The sequence below is a fragment of the Mustela putorius genome, unplaced genomic scaffold (genome assembly GCF_011764305.1).
Source record: "Mustela putorius furo isolate JIRA1106 unplaced genomic scaffold, ASM1176430v1.1 tig00003836_pilon_pilon_pilon, whole genome shotgun sequence".
Classification (NCBI taxonomy): domain Eukaryota; kingdom Metazoa; phylum Chordata; class Mammalia; order Carnivora; family Mustelidae; genus Mustela; species Mustela putorius.
In genome coordinates, this window is record NW_025421989.1 from 6,332,977 (window position 1) to 6,355,164 (window position 22,188).

Here is a 22,188-nt window from a genome sequence, read left to right on the forward strand (position 1 = left end):
GCTGACCGCTGGGTCAATGTTGGCCACACCGTGACCGGAACTGAAGTATGAGGGTGGCTGATGGGGTGACCGGCTCCTTGTTTAGACGTTTTCTAGGCTTTCCTGGTTTTCTTGTTTTCAAGTGTAATACTGTTTTCAGACGTAACATCGTACAATTGTATGGTGGCCAGACGTCAGCTGGGGCCAAGTGTCCTTTGGATCGCGTCTAGCGGAGACTCAGGTGGTTCACTTTTTCCTAATTTCCGAGGTCATTCGAGTTCAGAATATGCTAAAATGTATTTGCACTTTCAGCAACCACAACCCAGAAGCACTGACTTCTTGTCCGGTTCTAATATTTGGAGCAATTTCACAGACGAAAATTGCCTCCTGGGTTTTTAAGTGGGTATGGGAATTTTTTCTTGCAGATAGAAGCCCAAAAATCAAAACAGGTTGAAAAAACATGCGTGGGAACTAGACAGTGCTGTCGCCCGAGTACCGCAGCTATCTTTAGTCAACACTCTGAGCCCGGTGACAGCAGATAAATATTTCATAAGTCAGATGGACAGGTGTACTAGGGATCCAACCCAAACGGTGCCGAAATCTCTGATTCGGCCTTGAGGCTCCCAGAGAGCTGCATCTCCCTCAGAAGAGCGTGGCTCTTCACAGACTCCTGTACTCACCATGGTGTCCGGCCACAGCTTCTCCACTTGTGGGGGCCAGATGATTCCTCGCAGCCGGGCGTCCTGGGCCCTGTACGAGGTCGTGCCGTGTCCCCGATCACCCCCTTCCCCGTGCACCTCCCCCGCCCGGACTCCCTGGGCACCGCTCTGGGTCCCACCATGCTGGGCCGGAGCGCGAGGGGCTGATGGCTGCCCTCTCTGTCTCACTCCCCAGGATGGCACGGTGTTCGACGGCCGGCCCATAGAGTCCCTGTCCCTGATCGACGCTGTGATGCCAGACGTGGTGCAGACGCGGCAGCAGGCTTTCCGGGAGAAGCTCGCCCAGCAGCAGCAGGCCAGTGCGGCGGCGGCAGCAGCGGCGGCGACGGCAGCGGCCACGGCAGCCCCGGCGGCGGTGGCGCAGCAGCACCCACCAAAGAACGGAGAGGCCACCGTGAACGGCGAGGAGAACGGAGCACATGCAATAAGTACGTGTGGGGCTCTGGGCAGGCGTGAGCTTCTGGCAGTTTCTCTCCCAGCTCTGCTCCTGCGGGGCTCTGGGCAGGCGTGAGCTTCTGGCAGTTTCTCTCCCAGCTCTGCTCCTGCGGCTCTCAGGCCTGGTGTTGGCATCGTGTGGGCTCGGAAGAGCTGCACAGGTTCTGTTCTCATGGAAATCCTTAGACGTAACGGTCTTGGTGCACATATCCTCGATTCTAGAAGGTCATGCAGCTCGGAGAACTTGTTCTGTGTGACAGCGAGAAGCGCCGTGTGATTACTGTTTGACATCGGATGGTTTCGTTTGTGGAGGCCCCGGTCCTCTGTCCAGCCTTCCGTGTTGAACGTGTCGGGCCAGCACTTGCTGTGCTAGTCAAGCTCATGGTTCTAGAGAGGGCAGCGGGCCCCAGACAGCAGATGTGGCCCTGTGCGGTCCTCTCAAAATGCCAGGCACTTGTCTCTGTTGGGTAGTTGCCCTAAAGGACATGGCCGATCGGAGCGCCTGAGTCTACTCTGTCACGTGGCTTATAAACTCAAAGAGCGCTTCGGGGTCTGAGTTCAGAGCATGCCCATGTGTTTTGTGTGTGTGTGTGTGTGTGCGTGCGTGCGTGTGCAATATGTGTGTGTCACGCAGCTGTGTGTGCGTGTGCAATATGTATGTGTCACGCAGCTGTGTGTCCATGTAGTACGTGTGTGTCCTGCAGCTGTGTGTATATGCATGTGCATGTTCTGCATGTGCAGGTGTGGCATGCACCCCTGTGCCTCGCTGGCCCCCGTCTCAGAGGAAGCTGCTGCTTGCAGTCAAGCCCTGTGGCAGGTTCCCGTCCACGGTCACCGGGTGACGGATTTCCGTGAGCTACAGAATTACACCAGGCATCAGGAGAGCCCAGAGCGGCTGTAGCGCAGATGGGAACAAGCGGGACGACTTAGGGCCACGAGTGTAGCGCAGAAGTGGAAGGACTTCCCACCTGCAGCCCCGTCCTCACTGGGACGCACGTCCCAAACTGCAGGGCAGGGCAGGAAGAAGACCGCACGCGGTTCGTGCCACAGGTCATTTCGTGCCTGGCCCCTCGGGGACGCAGCCTTCAGGGTTTCAGGAACGAAGCTGGAGGAAACTAGGGGTTATTGTTTTGTTAGTCTTCCGTCACTGAAACCAGTTTCTAATTGGTGAGCTTCAAGGCGTCTGTATGTTTGCCCAGGTAGAAATTTTGCAAGCTTTTAAATTGTATGGATTTCTTTTAAATCTTGAGAAAAATCTAGTGGGACAGTGCGTTGGGGGCGGATCTTAATGCTTGGGGCACCTGGGTGCCTCCGTTGTTGAGCCATCTGACTTGTGGTCCCGGGACTGTGAGTTCACGTCCTGCGCTGGGCTCCACGCTGGGCAAGGAGCCTCCTTAAAAAAAGAAAAGAGAGTTTCACAGGACGTAGCTGCACAGAGGCAGATAACACCTTAGAGCTCGCTGGCCACTCACACAGCCTCCATTACACGGGTGCTGGTGGCCGGCCTGTCCGTCTCCAGGCGGCACACCTGAGGCCCCGCTGGCCCTCCTCCCGGGCACATCGTCCTCGCTTTCCCTTTGTTCCCTGAAGCCAGGGCCACCTACCGTTTGCCGTCATCTGGCTGCACGTCCGGCTGAGGCCAGACTGTGGTGTTGTAAGGGACCGTTCATCCTGACCTTCAGAAATCTTCTGTGTCCTGCCACATGGGAGAAAAACAGCCGCCTTCCAGGACAGTACTTTTGAGGGGGGCGTTTAGCATGCTTGTCTCCAGAGTCACTGGGCCTGCCTGGGCATTCAGAACCCAGAACCCAGGAGTCCTGTAGGCCGGGCTTGTCCGGATAGAAGGCGTGGCAGCTCTGGTCTGATACAGAGATGGCTCCAACCAGGAAAAAGCCCCAGCACTTCAGTCCCAAGAACCCGAGGTTGTCTGCGGACAGGCGGTGCAGGACGGTGGGCGCTCTGGAAAGGCGACGGTCTTTCCCCGTGGGAGCATCACAGATGAAGAGGTGATCCCTCAGACAGGTGCTCTCGGATAAAATGTCTCATCCTTTCTGGAGAACGGCAGCCTTCGGGCTTGACCCATCTCTCTGGTCATCCCTCCCCATCTCATGGTGGTGTTCGTCAGACCTTAGCGTGGCCCTGCTTATGCAGAGTAAATAACTTTGTTTTTGTCTGTCGGGTTTGGAGACTGTTGAAATAAACGTAATACATTTACTGAATTGCACAGAAATCGTGATACCGTTACGGTCTGTCAGAGGTCGTGTTACCTAGCACATAGAAAGAAGGTGTGTCCCTCGGCGCAGGACAATGACCCGGTCTCACTCACGTGGACTGTAAGAAACCGTGCAGAGGATCATGGGGGAGGGAGGGAACACTGAATGGGAAGTCGCTGGTGAGGGAGAAAACCCGTGAGAGACCCTTAACTCTCAGAGACAAACAGGGTTCTGGAAAGGGAGCTGGAGGGCTGGGCATTAAGGAGGGCACGCGATGAGAGGGCACTGGGTGGTACACGCCACTGACGATTTATTGAGCACACCTGAGACTGGTAACGTACTCTCCGTTGAGTAAGCGAATTTCAATAAAGTAAAATAAAATCATAAAAAGAAGGTGTCTCTAACACTCAGGTGCCCCAAGAATGCTGGGAAGTTTCTTTTCTGTAGCCGTTAGCCACATGCCTTTTCTTGTTTCCTGTGACAGATAATCATTCGAAACCAATGGAAATAGACGGGGACGTTGAGATCCCGCCCAACAAAGCCACAGTCCTCCGGGGCCACGAGTCGGAGGTGTTCATCTGTGCCTGGAACCCTGTCAGCGATCTCCTCGCTTCAGGGTAAGGGACGGGGGTGCCCCGGAGTCGGGCTGTTCTCTCCTTTCTCCCTCTCACGGCGGCGACCGCAGCCTCGGGCCCTGGGTGCTGCGCTCCTTCCCAGGTCGTGAGGAAGTCCTTGCTGCGTGCTGTGTCCCCCACGGGGCGGGGAGCAACGCGAAGATGTTTGAAATTGCGGAGGGGTGCCCGGCTGACTCCGTCAGTAGCACTGACGGCGCTTGATCCCAGGGGTGTGAGTTCGAAGCCACGCTGGGCGCGGAGCCTACTGGAAAAAAAGCAAAATAACAAAGAGGAACAAAAATGATGAGGCAAAAAAGCCAGCCAGTGAGCGGGATTAAGAAGACATGGAGCCACATGCCAGAGATCCCGGACTCAGGCCGGACTCAGGCAGCCCAGTCTGGCAGGCGCTGTCCGGGCCTGAACCAGAAGCTGAATGCTGTGCGTTCTCCTCCTACAGATCCGGAGACTCGACGGCGAGAATATGGAACCTTAATGAGAACAGCAACGGGGGCTCCACGCAGCTTGTGCTGCGGCACTGCATACGGGAAGGAGGACACGACGTCCCGAGCAACAAAGATGTGACCTCGCTGGACTGGAACGTAAGCACCTGCTGCTGCCTGGACGCGTCCACAGCGCTGACCCGGCCCATGTCTCAGCGGGGCCCCGCAGGGCGTGAACACGGGCCGCGGCCATGCTGCCTGCGAGCCGCCCACCCCGGGGCTGCTCTCCCGTTGCCGAGGGCGGCTAGCAAGGCTGCACTGGGCAGGAGCGAGCGGGGTGCTCAGCGGGCCTCCCTGGGCGCGGTGAGCCGGCTGGTTCCCCAGGGGAGCCCGCTCCGCTGGCAAGAGGTGCCGTGCAGCCCGGGAAGGGGGACCGTCTGGCCCGCTGCTCCTGCCCTGGGCATCACACGCATCTACATGCGGGAAGCCCACAGCTCTCCGGAGCTTCTGTGCGTTCTCCCTGGATCCCAAACCCCTGTGTGTGCGCACGCGTTTCCAACAGCTTTCTCCGGTCTCGCCACGCCTCCCTGGGCCTCTCAGGGTGGTGCGTGGAGGGATGTCACTGGTGGACGCGGTGCGTTTTCCTCACTCCCCCGTCTGCCATTAGGATACCGCGCGGTGTCCGGCCAGAGCCGTGCGGGCTGAGGTCGTCCCAGGGGGCCGCTCGTCGTCACCGGCAGCCAGTGACGGGTGCGAGACGGTTCTAGCCCTGGGGCAGGGGGAGAGGCCGGCTTTGCGTGTACTGAGCTGTGCGGCATGTGTGTTTCTGGCCTGCAGAGCGACGGGACGCTGTTGGCCACGGGTTCCTACGACGGCTTTGCGAGAATATGGACCGAAGACGGTAAGCCGAGCCTCGTGGCGCACTGGGAGAAGACGGGCGTGCGGGAATCGGACGCGAGCAGGCCCGGACCGTGAACTCTACCCGTTTGTTGTTCCTTTGCCTCACAGGCAACCTGGCCAGCACCTTAGGGCAACATAAAGGCCCCATCTTCGCTTTGAAGTGGAACAGGAAAGGGAATTACATTCTGAGCGCTGGTGTAGACAAAGTGAGTATTCGCTCAAGATAGGGCTGAAAAAGGCTCTCTGATCCGGAGCTGCTGATGTGTTCTTAATCTCTGAATAACATCCTGGGGTTTTTTGTTGTTGTGTTTAATTCTCAGGCCTTCTGCTTCTCCTTAGTAAGGCAGAAGAGCTGCTTTCAGGTTGCTTTGTGTGGTTTGGGTTAGGGTTAGGGTCCTCGGCGCGCATCATGCTGTTCCACAGACCTCTGTGCGCAGCCCCTCCCCCCTTGCTTTGAGGTACGTCCTCCAGGGACGGAAAGGGGACATCCCCCAGTTGGCTGTATCCAGTGCTTGAGAAGGAAAGTGGTGTGGACGCCCGGGACAGAAACCTTTCCCCCACTGAGCAGTGTTGAAAACACCGTTTTCTCTCGCCTGGCTTCTTTTTCCCTGATTCAATGAGTTGTGACTTCCCGTCGTGGGCTGCAGGCTTCTCTGAGAGCTGGAAGAAAGCGGACCCGCCCACAACAGGGCACGCTCGGGACAGACACAGGGCTTGGGCAGGGCTCCCGGGTGGATGTGACAGGATCAGGTCCGAGTGGCTGTGAGCAGCCAGGGGCCTCCAGAAGCCACGGGCGGGCGAGGAGTCAGCAGGTGTCAGTGTCGTCTGGCTCTGAGTGTGGGCCGCGCTCTCTGGGCCTGCTTCTCAGTTGCCAGGAATCAGGACTCCCCAAGACCGGGGACGGAATGGGTGCGTCATTCCCAGGACTCCGCGGGGACTGGAGGTTCTCTTTTTGGAAAAGTATTCACAAGAAACAAAGCCAAAGGGGAACAGAAGTGTTCCTACAGCTGTCCACCAGGTCTGAGGACTGGACTGGCGTGTGGCTTCCAGAGCACTTCACGTTTTCCTGCTGACGTCGGGGTCGTTTGGAAACCGGGTGACACTGCTGGGTGTGCCTCCGGGTGCTGCCGTGAACGGACAGTAGTAGCCGCCACCTGTCCACACGGGCTGGGCTGCAGTCTGTCCTCCCCGGCCAGTGACAGACAGCGTGTGCCGACCCCAGACCGGGGGTAGCCGTCTAGGTCCACGAAGAGCACCATCGTGCTCTCGCTCGCTCTCGAAGCCAGGAAACTTTCTGTTCACACCTGGTCGCCTTATGGCTAATGTTGAAACAAGCTGAGGGTCGTGCTTGAAACACATACTGTCCTGGAACTCCCATCCGATCGTCTGTGAGCTGGGCTAGTTCGGGTGCCCCCCCCCCCTTACGGTTGTCGGGTCTGTGGCTGGTCCCCCTGCTGACCGTGTTGTTGAAGTGATCGTGCAAACGATCGCTGGCACTTCCCAGCATGTCACTGTACACGGTGGCCCCCTCGGAGCTCCCAAGAGCGGCGGCGGCGGCCCCCATGCTGATAGCCCCGCTTCACAGACACCTGCGCTCACTCATTTGCCCATGGACACTCGGGTTCAGGGTGTGGGCCCTGGACAGCGGTTACTTCTGCCTCTTGACCTCCACACCCTCGTAAACAATTCTTGGCAGCCTCACGCTGGTGCTAGGACTCTTTTTTTATATTCTGTATCTGATTTTCCACCTTGCTCTCAGTTGTGACTCTACGAGGCGGTGAGCTGGGCGGCCAGTGAAAATGCACATTTGGGAACGTACTTAGTCTGTGGGCCCTGCACTCTTTGCGCTTGTGCATCGCCCACAGCGGGAATAGTAAGAATGTTCTCGAAAGGAAGACCTAGGGAGGAAGGGCCACGGACAGAGATGCTGGCATCAGCCGTCACTCCGTGGTTAACCTGGGAGTGGTGGCGGGAGGCCACATCCCACCCTTAAAAGGCTTCGTGTGCTTGATGTTGTATATTGAATGGAAACACTAGTCAGGAGATGGGGTTAGTGCTACGGTGCGTGACATGGTCTCAGAGAGAAGTACCGAGCGAATTGATGGATTCTCTCCATTGCCACATTTGTGAGCAGCTACAGGAAGAAGAGTGGGACATTCCACCATACAACAGACAAAGTTTATTGGTCTGTGGGCGCCGGGCTGGCTCAGCCGGTGGGGCGTGAGACTCTCGATCTCGAGGTTGTGAGTTCGAGCCCCACATTGGGTGTAGAGTTGACTTAAAAATAAAATCTTTAGGGGCGCCTGGGTGGCTCAGTGGGTTAAAGCCTCTGCCTTCGGCTCAGGTGCTGATCCCAGGGTCCAGGGATCGAGCCCCGCATCGGGCTCTCTGCTCCACAGGGAGCCTGTTTCCTCCTCTCTCTCTGCCTGCCTCTCTGCCTACTTGTGACCTTTGTCTGTCAAATAAATACATAAAATGCTTAAAAAATAAATAAATAAATAAATGAAATCTTTTAAAAAAAAAAAAAAGTTGATTGGTTTAAAGCTGACCCCGAGACTTAGAGAACTGGTTTTCAATGATGGTTGGTGCTGTGAGGATTTCATCTGCGGGTGATAGAAAACATAAGCAGTTCTTCTTACAGCACAATTTTAAGTGCTGTGGACAGGGAGGGGGACGATTTCCAGCTGATGAAGACGTCATTCCTGCGGGGCGCTTGGGTATCTCGGTCGTTAAGCATCTGCCTTCAGCTCAGGTCCTGGGATCGAGCCCCATACCGGGCTCCTTGCTCAGTGGCGAGTCCGCTTCTCCCTCTGTCTCATGCTCTCTCTCAAAATCCTGAAGAAGAAAAAAAAAGGACCTAATTCCGGTGGCGGTCACTGAGCTGTGTCTCGTTGCTTCCCTTTCTGCCATCAGTGAGTTCCTAAGGCTTCAGGATTTACTTCGCTTTGCAAGGTGGAGGTCGCTTTTTCTCCATCTCTGTATATAGAGTGGTGCGTCGCTGGCCGAGCCCAGTGTGACACACTGCTCTGGTGTATGTCGTGTTCACTTTGCAGGGCTGATGGTCAGGGCCGGTGTCCCAGTGGACGTTTTCTCTAGGCCCGCGTTTCAAAGTGCTAGAAAGCTGTCTTGAGGTGCTTTGTTGCAGGTTTTTCAGCAGGACTCCGTCTTGCGGGGGAGGGAGAACCCCACCAGTTGGGCAGTTTTCCAAAACTAGTCACCAGCACACACGGCTGTTGGGTTCGTAAAATGTAACCATCTGGACTGTGTAGCGTAAACCGCACACTGGATCCCAAAAATCTAGACCAGAGACAGGACGCCAGATAACTCACTAATGTTCACGTACCGATTCCGTGTTGGAATGGTATTTTGGCCACATTGAAATAAACTATATTGTTATAATCAATTTTAATGATTTCTTTATCCATTTAAGATTTACTTATTTGGGGTGCCTGGGTGGCTCAGTGGGTTAAACGTCTGCCTTCGGCTCATGTCATGATCCCAGGGTCCTGGGATCGAGCCCCGCATCGGGCTCTCTGCTCAGCGGGAAGCCTGCTTCCCCCCTGTCTCTGCCTGCCTCTCTGCCTACTTGTGATCTCTCTCTTTCTCTGTCAAATAAATAAAATCTTTAAAAAAAGGAAAGATTTATTTATTGGGGGGGGGGGGGCAAGAGCATATATAGATGAGGGGAGGGACAGAGGGAGAGAGAGAATCTTCAAACAGGTTTCCTACTGAGTGCAGAGCCCAAGATCCTGACCTGAGCCGACACTCGGAATCAGACGCTTAAGCAACTGAGCCGCCCAGCCGCCCCTTTTTCTATTTTTCATTAATGTAATTTTGAGAAAATTAAAAATGACTTTTGTGGCTCACATTGTCTCTCTTGGTCAGTGCTGATTTAGAAGGAGGGGGGGGGCTGTTCACAGTCTGTTCTTGTATGTTAGATCTTTCTAGAGAAATCTTTCTGTGAAGAATAGTTCCTGACTTCTGTCTTTTTGTTTGCGGAGCACAGACAACCATCATTTGGGATGCCCACACAGGAGAAGCCAAACAACAGTTTCCTTTTCATTCCGGTGAGTTTCTGTGGGTTTCTTTCTTCCTTTCTTTCTGCAATTCAGCAGTAGTAGGTTGGCTGCAGACGCAGGCAGCCTGGAAGCCTTGTGGGGGCGGAGGGCACGTGGACCCCGGAGGGCTTTGCTTTGCTTCCAGTCACTTACCCGTGCTGAACGGCGAGATCATCCCGGGAGCCCCAGGGGTCCTGGTGGCAGGGGCCCACTCACAGGGGGACCAGCCACCAGTACAGAGGGTCCCCTCTCCGGACGGCAAGGGTTAACGGGTGCTCATCTTTAGGAGCACGTGCTGGACACTCCCAGAACTGCCCCCCCCGTTGGTCCCGTTCCCACGGGCGTGGGTTGCCATGCCCTGAATGCAGAGGGCGGCCCAGGAACTCGGGAGGCGCGGGTGCGCTGTGGGCAGGAGCCACCGCGGCCCCAGCTCTCTGTCCGGCTCGGGGCCTCATCCCTCGGACCACGCGGGATCGCTTCCTTCGTTCCGCTGTGCCCGCCCAGGGAGTGTGCCGGGAACCGTGGGCTGCCTTAATGGGTTGCAGGAGATGTTTAAAAATCAGGATCTCTTGAACATAGGGTCGGAAAGGTTTTTGATCTCATTGTCCCCTCTTCCCGTCTACGACAAATCTCATCAGCCCACCACAGGGATATTTCTGGAAGCAGCAAGGTCTAAGGGCAGGCAGTGCACGTTCTCCTGAACCCTCTCTCCCCGTGTTGGGGGTCCAGAGACTCTGGAGGCCACAGGGCATGGCAGTTGTCGAGGTGTCTCCCAGAGCCACCTGCCTGGTGTCACAGACGTGCACGGAGAGGTCTTCGCGCTCTGGGCACGTTGCCGTATCGTGTTAACAGCCGAGGCTTCTTGACTCCGCTGCTGGTGGTTTTCAGTCAGCTGAGGTGTGCGCACCCGTGGTCAACGCAGGTGTCCCCCTGTCCCCTGCCCCGCAGCGCCCGCCCTGGACGTGGACTGGCAGAACAACACGACCTTCGCCTCCTGCAGCACCGACATGTGCATTCACGTCTGCAGGCTCGGCTGCGACCGGCCCGTCAAAACCTTCCAAGGACACACGGTGAGTGTCACTTCTGGCCACGGGCCCCCGCTTCCCGAGAGGCTGCCTTGCGGCACTGCAGGGGGCTGGATTCATCCCGCTGTGGGCAGGCAGCAGCCCCAGGACCGACCCTGAGATGAGGCAGGGGCTCGACTCTGCCGAGAGGACTTTTTAAAGTGGCTGCAGTGAAGACCGTGCCTGCAGTGGGCGAGCGGCTGGGGAGCACTGTGGCAGAGAAGGGAAACCTGTCTTCTTAACGGACAGCCCAGTGGGCATGCGAGAACTGAGGAGTAGGGGGTCTGAAAGGGACATCTCGGGGAGGGGGCTCCGCAGCAGGTGGGAGACGGCGGGGACCACAGCCATGAGCTGATGGACAGAACGGCTGGAAGCCCGGGCAGACTCTCAGAAAGGCTTCGTGACCGGTGGGCCGTACGAAGCGGATCCGTGCAGTGCGGAGAGGGAGAACACAAACATCATATGAAGCGTTCATGGCCACTTTTCCTAAATGTGGGAAGTACCCGCCCCAGATCCAGGAAGCTCCGAGGCTCATCGGATGCCTCGGTGTAGGGGCACAGCCGGATCCCGGTCGCTTTACCAGACCGGATCCCTGGAGCCTCGGAACCACCCCCACCCCCACCCTCCTGGGAGACCTGCCCGACAAACACCGCCGTCCTCAGCACCAGCTCATTTCCGCGACCCCCCTCTTCCAGCAGCTGCCCCCTAGGCCCCTGCTTCCGGAGCACAGGCCTCAGCAGGCCCGTTACCATCTCGGGTCTCTAAACCGATGCCCCTTCTTCATGTTTTCTGTCTCTTCCTCTCTCCCCTGACGCTACCCTCTCTCCAAACTTTGAGTAGACGTCTTCGCGGCTTCCAGGTGTCCCTGGGAGGACTCACCCCCATAACGTGTTTAAATGGGGCTTCTCGCCGCTCACCATCTTGCACGAGACACATCTAATGTAGTTTCTCCTCCCGAGAAACTACACGTGGTACATCCCTGGGTGTGAGCCATCCCTGGGCGTCTCCTGGGAATCGTGGCTTGGGTTGCGGAAGTGCACAGAAAACGCCACTGCGAGAGGAGCTGGTGCCCCCCTCGATGGGTCTAGCTGGGGACAGTCTGTGGGCCGGGCTCTGCACTTCTGGGCACGGAGATGAATCCAGAGGGTGTCCTCAGTGGCTGTGGCCAGAGCCCCCGAGGCTGCCTGTGCTGGCTGAGCCCATCCCCAGGGCAGGGCCTTCCTTGGGCCCCGGGTTCTGGTGGGGTCCGGCATGTACGTTCTCGTGCATACGTGTGAGCACACATGCACACGCATGCACACCCGTCTCTGGTCCAACGGCTCCGCTGTCCGTTAGCCCAGCCGGTAGGCTGCTCCTGGGCCTCCAGGCGTGCGTCCTCCGTTTTTCCCAGGCCGTCCACGGTCCATACTGCGTGGAACAGACATGGCCTGTCCCTGCTCCACATCATGCCGTTCCGAGCTTAGTGTCCTTAACAAGTAATATGACCAGAAAATTTATCCAAATCAGAGTACTTCAGAGTGGGAAATTAGTAATCGTGGGTCTGAAATCAGGCACTTGCCAGGCCGGGATGACAGACGTGAGCAGGACCCTACATGGGCCGTAGTGATGCTGCTGGAAAGCCGCGAGACCCACGGCCTTGCTCCCACCAGTGCTCGCCATGGTGCCCACTCCAGGCCCGGCGCCTCACCGCCACCTCCATACTGAGGCCCAGCGGTTCCTTTAGAAACACCCGTGCCTCAGGGGGCCTGGGCCGGCATCCTGCAGGATTCTGCCTCGTGGTCATCCAGTCCCCAGTACGGGAAGGCTGTTTGCAGCCTCTTTCCTTTCTGTCCCCGACAGCACACGGCAGCTGCTTGCTGACACTTACTACCCGTGCTGGGTGTGGCATCTGGCTTACTTGCTGTTTGCTTGGGATTTCTAGCCCCCTCCCTCAGGGATTTTGTTTGCAGGTATATTCCTAACAGTTACCCCGGTGCATTTCGATCCTGCCTTCACCCTGGATTCAACCCTCCCGTGGGTCGGAGATCTTCAACCTTTCCCTTCACCGCCCGCGGCCCCAGCACAGAGAGGGGTCTTGTAATGGATTCAGACAGGAGGTAGCCGCGGTATTCAACGGGTGCAGGGGGTGTGCCTGGGTGGTTCAGGGAGTTAAGCCTCTGCCTTCGGCTCAGGTCATCTCAGGGTCCTGGGGTCTGAAACCCGTGTCGGGCTCCCTGCTCAGGGAGGAGCTTGCTTCCCTCTCTGTGTGCCTGCTGCTCTGCCTACTTGTGATCTCGCTCTCTGTGTCAAATAAAATCTTTTTTTTTTTTTAAGATTTATTTATTTGACACACAGAGAGAGATCACAAGTAGGCAGAGAGGCAGGCAGAGAGAGAGGGGGAAGCAGGCTCCCCGCAGAGCAGAGAGCCCGACGTGGGACTCGATCCCAGGACCCTGAGATCATGACCTGAGCCGAAGGCAGAGGCCTTTAACCCACTGAGCCACCCAGGCGCCCCAAAAATAAATAAAATCTTGAAAAAAAAATGAAAGCATGTAGGAAAGCGATTTTCCAAGTTCCGTTTAGAATAACCACAGTCTTACTCGTTTTCTGCGCTGCCGTGGATTGAATGTGGATTCATCGACTCCCTGGGAGTGACTTTCTTGTCTTAGAGAAACGTAGGTGAGGTGCCTTTGGCTGTGCTCGTATGTCAACGTGGAAGGCAGAGTGAGAGAATGGAAGCTAACGGGAAAGCAGCAAGTGCCGGGTTTCCAGTGGCGTCCTTTGAGACCTGGCCTAGATGCAGGCTCCTTGTAGCACCGACGAGACGCTGCTGCCCCCTGCTGGAAGGCCGTGGAACCGGCTCACACGCCTTTCTCAAACCCTTGGCTCTTTCAGAACGAGGTCAATGCCATCAAGTGGGACCCTTCCGGAATGCTGCTGGCGTCCTGCTCCGACGATATGACGTTAAAGGTAACGCGGTCCGAGAGGGCGGGTGTCTGATCCGCAGCAGCCACACACACTCAATGCGGAGCTCGCGTTCCCTGCTTTTCCGCAGATGACTGTGTTCCCGGCCCTCTCTCTGCCTCTGTGCTCTGTCCCTGTTTCTAACTGGACATCACTGGCCTGCGGCTAACTCCTGTTGATGAGTTGAGGGTCGTGCTGACACGCCTTCCCTTCCACGGCCGTGTCGCAGGAGCCCGCGGCGTGAGTGATGGCCAGTGGCCCCTGGCCGGAGAGTCGACGTTTGCTCACACGGTCCCTCCCCCATTTCCTAGATCTGGAGTATGAAGCAGGACACGTGCGTCCATGACCTCCAGGCTCACAGCAAAGAGATCTACACCATCAAGTGGAGTCCCACCGGGCCCGCCACCAGCAACCCAAATTCCAACATCATGCTAGCAAGGTAAAGGACCGCCGGCCCCCAGCCCCCGGTGCCATTCCTAAACGCAGCCTTGCTCACGGGGCGGAGCCGGCCACGGGGCCAGTGAGAGCCAGCCGTATGCAGAGAGAACGGGAGATTTCGCTGAGGCGTACGGCCAATTTGTGCATGCCCTTCCAAGCTAAGGGACATGGTGAGCTTGCTTTGAAAGTGTCCAGAACAGAGGTGACACTTAACTTGAGGTAGGAATCGTCTGAACCATGAGGCTGGCAGGAGGCGCAGATACCACTGGGCTTTGGTGAAGGTGCTTGTTAAGACAGAGCAAGGAAACGGAGCTCGGCGTGGACACCAGGCGCACTTACTTGGTTCCCCTTCCAGCAACAGGAGGCAAGCACTGGGAGTGAGGACACGGGGCTCCCCAGCTCCGGCCAGACCAGACCAGCCCCATAGAGTGAAGGCCTAGGGCCGCAGCACCAGGAGGAGTGGCATGGCCAGTCAGGCCAGAACTGGGGCTCGCTGGAGAGGCGGGAGGGAACATTGACCTCTAGGTGCTGTGTTTTCCAAGGAGCATTTAGAAGGCGAACTGAAGAGATTCTGAGACTTAATGCCAGGGTCACGGGGCGTGTGGAGAACACAGTCGGAAGCCGTGTGGGAGAGAGGAGACTTGGTGGGGATGTTCCAGGACCTGCAGGGCTTGCTCGGGCAGTGGTGGGGCGGGGAGCTGTGGGCACAGGCAACGGGTGGCAGTCAGGGAGAAGGTACACATCTGTGACGTAGCAGTGGGGTGCGCAGCCGCGCCAAGCAGTGAAGACTCTCATTTGCTGCAACTGCTTGACCCAGGACCATTGCTTAGAAAGTCCTGGAAGGGAGTCCTACATCCGCGGAGATCCTAGGACCACAAGAACACGACAGCCATAATTCCTTCATTTCTGGTCAGTGTCCTAAATTCGTGTGCGAAAGAACACACCGCCATCGCTTTGGATGGTCCGGAAGGTACTTCCATGTTACATGGTACCTGTGACCAGCATAAAGGGTCCTTTTCGTGAACAGGTAGGCGGGAACGTATCTGCGGAGAGACAGAATGCCAGGGAACAGCCGTGGCCTGTGTTGTTCTTTTGCGGTGGAAAATGCCCAGATCTGCAGCCCGTGGCCGTGGGATCCCATATTTGGATGTGACAGTTACTTCATTCCTGGCGGATTGAGTTCTATGCCATTTGCCCTTTTTCCAAACGATGGGTGTCATTTTAATTGCTGACAATAGATGTTATGTTTCAAATTACAAGAGCATTTTAGAAAGTGCGGTAATTGCGCTGTGGAGCTATTTATCAGTCGTATCGGTAGGAAATGCAGTGCGAAATTCATGTGGGGTCAGCGTGTGTCCCCAGGAACAGCCCGGGACGGAAGGGAGGGAGGGAAGAGAGGTGTGTTTGAGAACCGTGGCCTTGTTCCCGACACGTCCGACTCACGTTTTGGAGGAATCATGCCCGTTTGTTGTCTCCAGACCATAAGAACTTGAAAGGGGAGCTTGTGCTCCCTGTTGGACGTCTCAGGGAGGCGGAAAGCCCGCCAGGTGTCCCCGCGGTGACGTGCTGTCTCCCGCCTGCAGTGCTTCGTTCGACTCCACGGTGCGGCTGTGGGACGTGGAGCGGGGGGTGTGCACCCACACGCTGACCAAGCACCAGGAGCCCGTCTACAGTGTGGCCTTCAGCCCCGACGGCAAGTACCTGGCCAGTGGCTCCTTTGACAAGTGCGTGCACATCTGGAATACTCAGGTAACCCCCCTGATTCCTGGAACCAGTGCTTGCCGAAGGGAGGGCCCCAACAGCGTTTCCGAGGACCCAGGCTGGGACCCGGAAGGAGGTGCTTAGTAAGGATGAGTTGCCTCAGAAGAGGTGTGGAGGCAACCTTCCCTCTGCGGGCAGAGCCCTGGCTCCAGGCCACCTGTCCTGTGCTCCGTGGGGGCTGTGGGTCTTCTCCCCAAGGGTTCCCCCCATCTTCTACGTGTTCAGCTTCCCGGCATGAAACACTACACACCTCATCCTTGTCTCGGGCACAGGCAGATGCAGAGATGCGGCCCTGCGGGTGCAGAGGTTGGGGGGTAACGGGGCGCCCCCACCCGAGGTTCCGGAGCCAGCCACTGGGCCGAGACCAGCCCTGACCTCCCCTGCACCGCACCACGTCCCGTGGCTCCCGGAGCAAATGAAGGACGCCAGTGAGCGGTGCTCCTGCCGTTACGTTTGGGCAGCAGAGCCTAGGCCAGTAATGGGCTGTCCTGTTCTCAGAATGGAAAGGAGACGGGATTTGATTAAATGTAGCCACTATAGGTTTCTCTGGCCATACCTGAGGACAGCAGAGACCTGAACATGGAGACTAGAAGGGACAGGAACTAGCTGAGTACAGAGTACTGTCTTGGGCAGTCAGCTCTTGGTTCTCCTAATGGAGGGGGGAGACGGTGGTATGGTGGGAGTCCTTGAAAATAGCCTGCGATCCATTTTGTCGGAATTCGGGATGGATCAGATGGCTTCCTTGCTCCCCTTTTTGTGTGACCTACCCTCTTGCTTCCCTTGTGCTCGGCTGACATTCAGGTGTCTCAAGTCCCTGTCCCTCCCCCTTGGGGCAGGAGGAGGTGCTGGTGGTTGGGCCAAGGTAACGAGTATAAGGGTGCAGGGGTCCACTGAGACCCCAGGCTTCCCAGGGACTGCCTTATGTAAGCCACACCCTCTTGCGGAAAGAGAGGCGACAGTGGGCCCTTTGTGGACCCAGCCTGACGCCAAGCCAAGCCTCACAGCCTTGGATAGGCCTCCTGGAGGACACGTCCCAGGGACGGCACGCCAGAGCCCCTTCATGAAACAGTTCCTGGAAGTCCTGCTGGACGGATCTGTAAAGGGGCATCGGTTGTAAGGTGCTGTCTGCTGTCAGAAACTCGTCAGATCTGACCCTCCCCTTTGTATAAATCACAACACTCCTGGAGACATTTTATTTTTGTAAAGATTTTATTAGTCTAATAGATTTTTTTTTTTTGAGAGAGAGAGAGAGAGAGAGGAAAAGAGAGTGAGCAAGAGAGCCGAAGTGGTGGGGGAAGACAGACGGAGAGGGAGAAGCGGACTCCCCACTGGGTGGACCCTGAGATCAGGACCTGAGCCGGAGGCAGAGGCTGAACAGACTTGAAGCACCCAGGCGCCTCCATTTATTGTTTTAATTAAATTCTCCACCCAATGTAGAGCTTGAACTTCCGACCCCATGGTCAGCGGTCATATTGTCTACCGGCTGAGCCAGGCAGGCAGCCCCGCTCAGAGTTCTGTTTCAGAGAAAGAGAGGGGGAGAGAGAGAGAGTAGTGGGGGGAGGGGCAGAGGGAGAAGCAGGCTCCCAACTGAGTGGGGAGCCCAGTGCGGGGTGCCATCCCAGGACCCTGGGATCCTGACCTGAGCCACCCAGGCGCCCACTTTGAGACATTTTAAAGCTCATTTTTTTTTTTTTAAAGATTTATTTATTTGACAGAGAGAGATCACAAGCAGGCAGAGAGGCAGAGAGAGAGAGAGAGGGAAGCAGGCTCCCCGCTGAGCAGAGAGCCCAATATGGGACTCGATCCCAGGACCCTGAGATCACGACCCGAGCCGAAGGCAGCGGCTCAACCCACTGAGCCACCCAGGTGCCCCTAAAGCTCATTTTAATTCTCCATGAGATGGGTCCCCTCTAAACAGAACAAACCTGGAACACTGTTGACGTGTCCGTTGCTGGTTCCCGTCTCCCAGGAACAGCGGCCTCCATCTATGCGGCACCGTTGGTCACGGGCGTGGAGGGGCGCCAGGGTCGCACAGCCTGCCGTGGCTAGGCCAGGGCCCCCATACATCATGTAGACTCCAGAGGTAGGAAGTCTGAGAGGCGGGATCTGCAGCCACCAGAAAGTTCCCTGAAAAGCGTCGGAACTTGTGTGTGTCTGAAAACTCGGGGGACCGGCTGTGCGTGATGACCCAGCGTCCCGGGGGCCCGCCCGGAGCAGTGGCTCGTGCTGGCGCATCCGTGCACCGCGCACACGTATCTGCTAGTAACGGCGGCTTTGCTTTGCAGAGTGGGAGTCTCGTGCACAGCTACCGAGGCACCGGCGGCATCTTCGAGGTGTGCTGGAACGCTCGCGGGGACAAAGTGGGCGCCAGCGCGTCCGACGGCTCTGTAAGCGGCCCCCGCGGCTTGGGGGCGGGGCGGGGCGAGCGTGGGAAAAGGAAAGGCTGGGTGGTGGACAGCTGCCCGCAGAGTCCGGGGGCTGTGATCGGGGGGCCTGGCCCACGGCGGCTGTGGAAAGAATGTGTCTGCGGTGAAGGAAGCTTCTGGGCTGGACCCCACAGGGTGGGCCCCGTGTGACCACGACAGACTCCTCCTCCCTCCCGGGGGGTCACACTGGTTCACATTCTCGGGGAAATTGGAGGTTCTCAGCTGTGGAGCAACGTCTGAGGCATTTGTGGTTGTCCCTCCTTTGGGGGGGGGGGTATGCTGCGAAGCCTCCTATGATGCCAGGACGGCCCTCCGTGGCACGGGTGCTGAAGCTGAGAAACTTGCTCCTGCCTCAGTTCCATACTGGTGCCCCCGCCCTGGGCCCTGGGGTGGTACAGGCATGGCCTTTCCTTCCCCAGGTCTCCCGACTCCCAGTGGTCCTATTCTGATCCTGTGAGATGGCTCGCTTTTTGAGTCATTCCTGCACCTCCTCTCCGAGGCAGGGGGGCAGCAGGGGACAGGCTTTCCGAGTGTCAGCGTGGGCCCCCACTGCTCCCAGCACGCGTGTGCTCAGGCTTCTCATCTACCCCCTTACATAAGTGTCTACCGTCATTTGTTCTCAGCCCAGCCCTTGACCTGGCGTTTCCGTGCAGTGCTGTTTGCTGGGGATTGGTCGGTCACGTGCGCAGACATTGGCCTCCTACTCCAGGTTCTCTGAGTCTTCGTGACTGTGTGCCGATAAAACTTTATTCATAAAACACAGGTGACGGGCCACATTTGGTCCAAGGGCTCAAAAGGCATCCCAGTGTTGTCTGTGAAAATAACAGGCACTTCCTGGTTCCTTTCTAGGTGTGTGTTTTAGATCTTCGGAAGTAAACACAAACTGTTTCAGAAAAGAAATCTCACGGACCAGCAGTGAACGTGTGAGGTCGCAGCCGCTCGCCAGACACAGTCTACCCGCTCCGAAGCTGGACGGACTTGACTCGCATTGGAAATCAGCTCATCCCTGCCCACGGGAGTCTCTACTATTTTGTAACCTTCATCAAGAAGTTTAAGACAGAAACATACACAGTCCTATCGAAGGGGGGACGGACGGTTTCCACCCACAACACTCAGCCTGGGAAGCACGAAGCCACCAGCTCAACGGCACGTGGTTTGGTTTCCATCCAGAACAGGCTCTGATGGCCGAGAGGAGAGAAGGAGGGGGAAGAAAGGAAAGGAAAAAAAAAAGCTGTGCCAAAAAAAGGAAAAACGAGAAAAATGCTGTGATAAACCCAAAGGGGGGTAGGGGACTCTCCCCCACGTGGCGGGTTTTTCCCTGACAATTTGGACACTACAGTTCTCACGCAGGATGTTCAAAGACCAGTTTGTACCGATGAAATGCGCGACTTTGTAATCCCAACACTTTCTATTTTCTAGAATCTTCTTTGTCCGGTGGTTTTTCTATTGGCTGGAATCCTGTCGTCTGAGGGCCTTCGGTCTGAGATGGAAACTGTTTCTGGTTTGTTGCTTCTTTCCCGTGGTCCGCCCCCACCCCCGCACCCCTCGCCCGGCTCCGTGTGCTCTGGGTGCGCCGTCCACCCTCGCACGGGCCGCCTGGTGGACGCCGCGCCGGAATCCTGGACGGGCGGCTGTCCCGCACCCGCCCCCCCGCCCCTCGCTCACTCTCTCTCTGACCCCCGGAATCCTGGACGGGCGGCTGTCCCGCCCCCCCCCCCCCCCCCCGCCGCCCCTCGCTCACTCTCTCTCTCAGTTGCTTCGGATCTTCGGTCTCAAGGGCACTTTCGGCGCGTACTAAGTGCTTTATGTAAGCAGGCGGGGCAGGGGGACTTTTTACAGGAGAAAAAAATACTTAGAGCCTGGAGTATTTTTGGAAAAAAAAATATTTTTATGTTAAAACAATTTTAAAATCCTAAAAATGGCCATCAGACATAGAGAGCTTTGTGTGATTCATATTTTAAACAAATTCTAGGAAGACACAGGCAGGGTCTGAGGTCGCTTTTTCCTTTCCCTTCAGCTTTGAACGGTGGTGAGGAGTGTGGGTGGGAAAGGTCGGTCCTGCGCGTGGGTCGCGAGCTCGCCCTGCCGCCCGAGAGCGCGCGAGCCCAGCGCCTTCTGGTTCGGAGACGAGCCCTGCACCTCACCGGGCACGGGGCCCCCGAAGCCGGCGGGAGTGCGGGACGGCAGCGCGCTCTGAGCCCAAGAAGCATTCCCCAAACCACGTGGCATCGAAGACGCCACCACGGCTTGCAGCTGGGCTCAGTGTCCCCTCGGCAGCTCGTGGGCGGCGCTACAGACACCGAGAGCAGGGTGGCCCGTCCTTGCCACGCGGACATAAAAGGCTCCAGGATCTCCCCTGGTCTCCCAGTGACAGAAACGAACAGGGAAGGCAGATGTTCGGTCCCGGAGGTGAATTACATAGGTAGAAACGTCACTAATAATTTCTGCTGTCTTCATAATTTCTTTCTCTCGCAGGAGAATAGGAGAAAGATTTTTTTTTTTAAATGAATCTTTTTACTGTTTTTAAAAAATTAAACATGGCTTTGTGTTCCTAGAGGAGTTTCCTTTCATTGGATCAGGTGACCTTTGTGCTCTTGTCATAACCGGACACAGACCTAGTTTTTAAGTGAGCAGCGGGGAAGGCGTGCAACAGAAGGCCCTTCGCCACCTGCTCCCTGGCGGGCACAGGGAGGGAGGAAGTTGGCCAGGCCTGGGGGCAGGGGTCCGGTCGTGGGCAGGCGTCCGCTGGGGCGCGTGTCCCAGCAGCGACACGGGATGTCCGTCAGAGGGTGGCACCCACCCATGCAGTTGAAACCCCACGGGCAGGGCGGGCCGGGGCTCCCTGCGCAACTTAGAACGCGCCGGGCCCAGCTACAAAGACCGTGAGACCTAGAAAGTGCTCTGTGGACGATGGGATTTCATGCAGGCTCTGGTGCCGCAGTGCTTAGCCCAGGGGTCCGAGTCCCATGTGGTCCTCACTCCCCTCCTCGGAGAGGGCAGAGAAGGACTTGCTGGCCCCAAGGTGTCCCTGGGTTTGGGACGCGATTCGCTGGGGGTCCAGGCCAACACCGTCTTGACTCCCTGTGCAAGTTCCAGTGTCACCTGCACAGAGAGTAAGTGGTTAAGGGGAGCCCCGTGGTCAGGACATCCTGGAAGAAGGGGTTCACTAGGCAATCTTCACAGAGAGGTCGGGAGCCTGGGCATATGCCTCCCGAGGACACTCAGCCACTGGGGAACCAGGATGTAAGAGCCAAGGGCTACAAAACCTCGCACGACACCAGCTTGACCCCTGTGTGCAGGAAGGAATGAAGCGGGAGAGGACGGAGGCCAACCGCCTGCATCCCCGGCTGCCCCGAGCCGCCACGGCACAGGCGCTCCCCACGGGTCTGAACAGGGACCGACCGTGAGCGCACGGCGCCTGCCGTCCAGCCCCGCCCTCGGCGCGACGACCGCCATCCGTGGAGCCTCCCACACTCGCCCTGTGGCCCAAAAGCCAGTGGAGCCCCTCCTTCCTCGCGGGATGGCCCGTGGGAGAACGCTCTGTGGGTCCTTGCTGACGGCGCTGACCGCGGGGAAATGCTTCCGTGCCTGGGACCACAGGGGACCTTGACTCTGCGATCACGGTGACACGGCGGTGCGGCCCAGGATCCGCGGTTGGGTTTCGAGTGACCAAGAGCGCGTTGCGCAGGCCCATCCAGCGAGGGGATGCTGCCCTGCGGCGGGGGCCGGGAGGGCCAGCCGGGACCGGGCATCCAGCCGCCGACCCCACACGGCACCGGGGACAGGACGCTTGTCTTGTCTTTCTGAACCGAGATCACGGAGCCACGTGAAGTGCACTTTGTCAGATGTAAGGGTCTGCTTTGTGGTTATTTTTAACCTCCTGCCTCCACCTTTTTCTTTTCCTTTTTTAAATCGTGTTTCTTGTCAAATGCAGAAATGTTCCTTCCGCCGCTCACTGAGGTTTTGAATTCTGGCTTCTGCGGTTTTTATTGTCTGTGTCAGACGTACAGCCAGACGCGGTCCCCTGTCTGCGTGTTCTCTCGACCCTGTCCCATCGCCTCCGCCCCGTCCTGTCCTCTGGCCCACTCACCCTCACGCGCTGAGAAGAGTCACCTTGTGCGTCGTAGCTCCTTTGTTTCCAGAGAGAATCAACCGATCATACTCCGTGTCCTGAATAAATTGCTCTATTTTGATATTA

General features: G+C 57.2%; 1 protein-coding gene across 2 annotated transcripts in view; it reads left to right on the forward strand.

Annotated features, from left to right (window-relative positions):
• The window catches only part of TBL1X (transducin beta like 1 X-linked), a 200,468-nt gene extending 178,280 nt beyond the window's left edge, over nt 1-22,188 (forward strand). For both annotated transcript variants that reach the window (XM_045089277.1, XM_045089276.1), the window contains exons 5-16: nt 874-1,126; nt 3,831-3,963; nt 4,418-4,559; nt 5,238-5,301; nt 5,409-5,506; nt 9,307-9,367; nt 10,307-10,428; nt 13,297-13,371; nt 13,677-13,804; nt 15,387-15,552; nt 17,850-17,951; nt 18,840-22,188. In XM_045089277.1, coding sequence (XP_044945212.1) covers nt 874-1,126; nt 3,831-3,963; nt 4,418-4,559; nt 5,238-5,301; nt 5,409-5,506; nt 9,307-9,367; nt 10,307-10,428; nt 13,297-13,371; nt 13,677-13,804; nt 15,387-15,552; nt 17,850-17,951; nt 18,840-18,866 — 1,371 coding nt within the window. In that variant the 3' untranslated portion in view covers nt 18,867-22,188. The remainder of the gene's footprint in view (nt 1-873; nt 1,127-3,830; nt 3,964-4,417; nt 4,560-5,237; nt 5,302-5,408; nt 5,507-9,306; nt 9,368-10,306; nt 10,429-13,296; nt 13,372-13,676; nt 13,805-15,386; nt 15,553-17,849; nt 17,952-18,839) is intronic.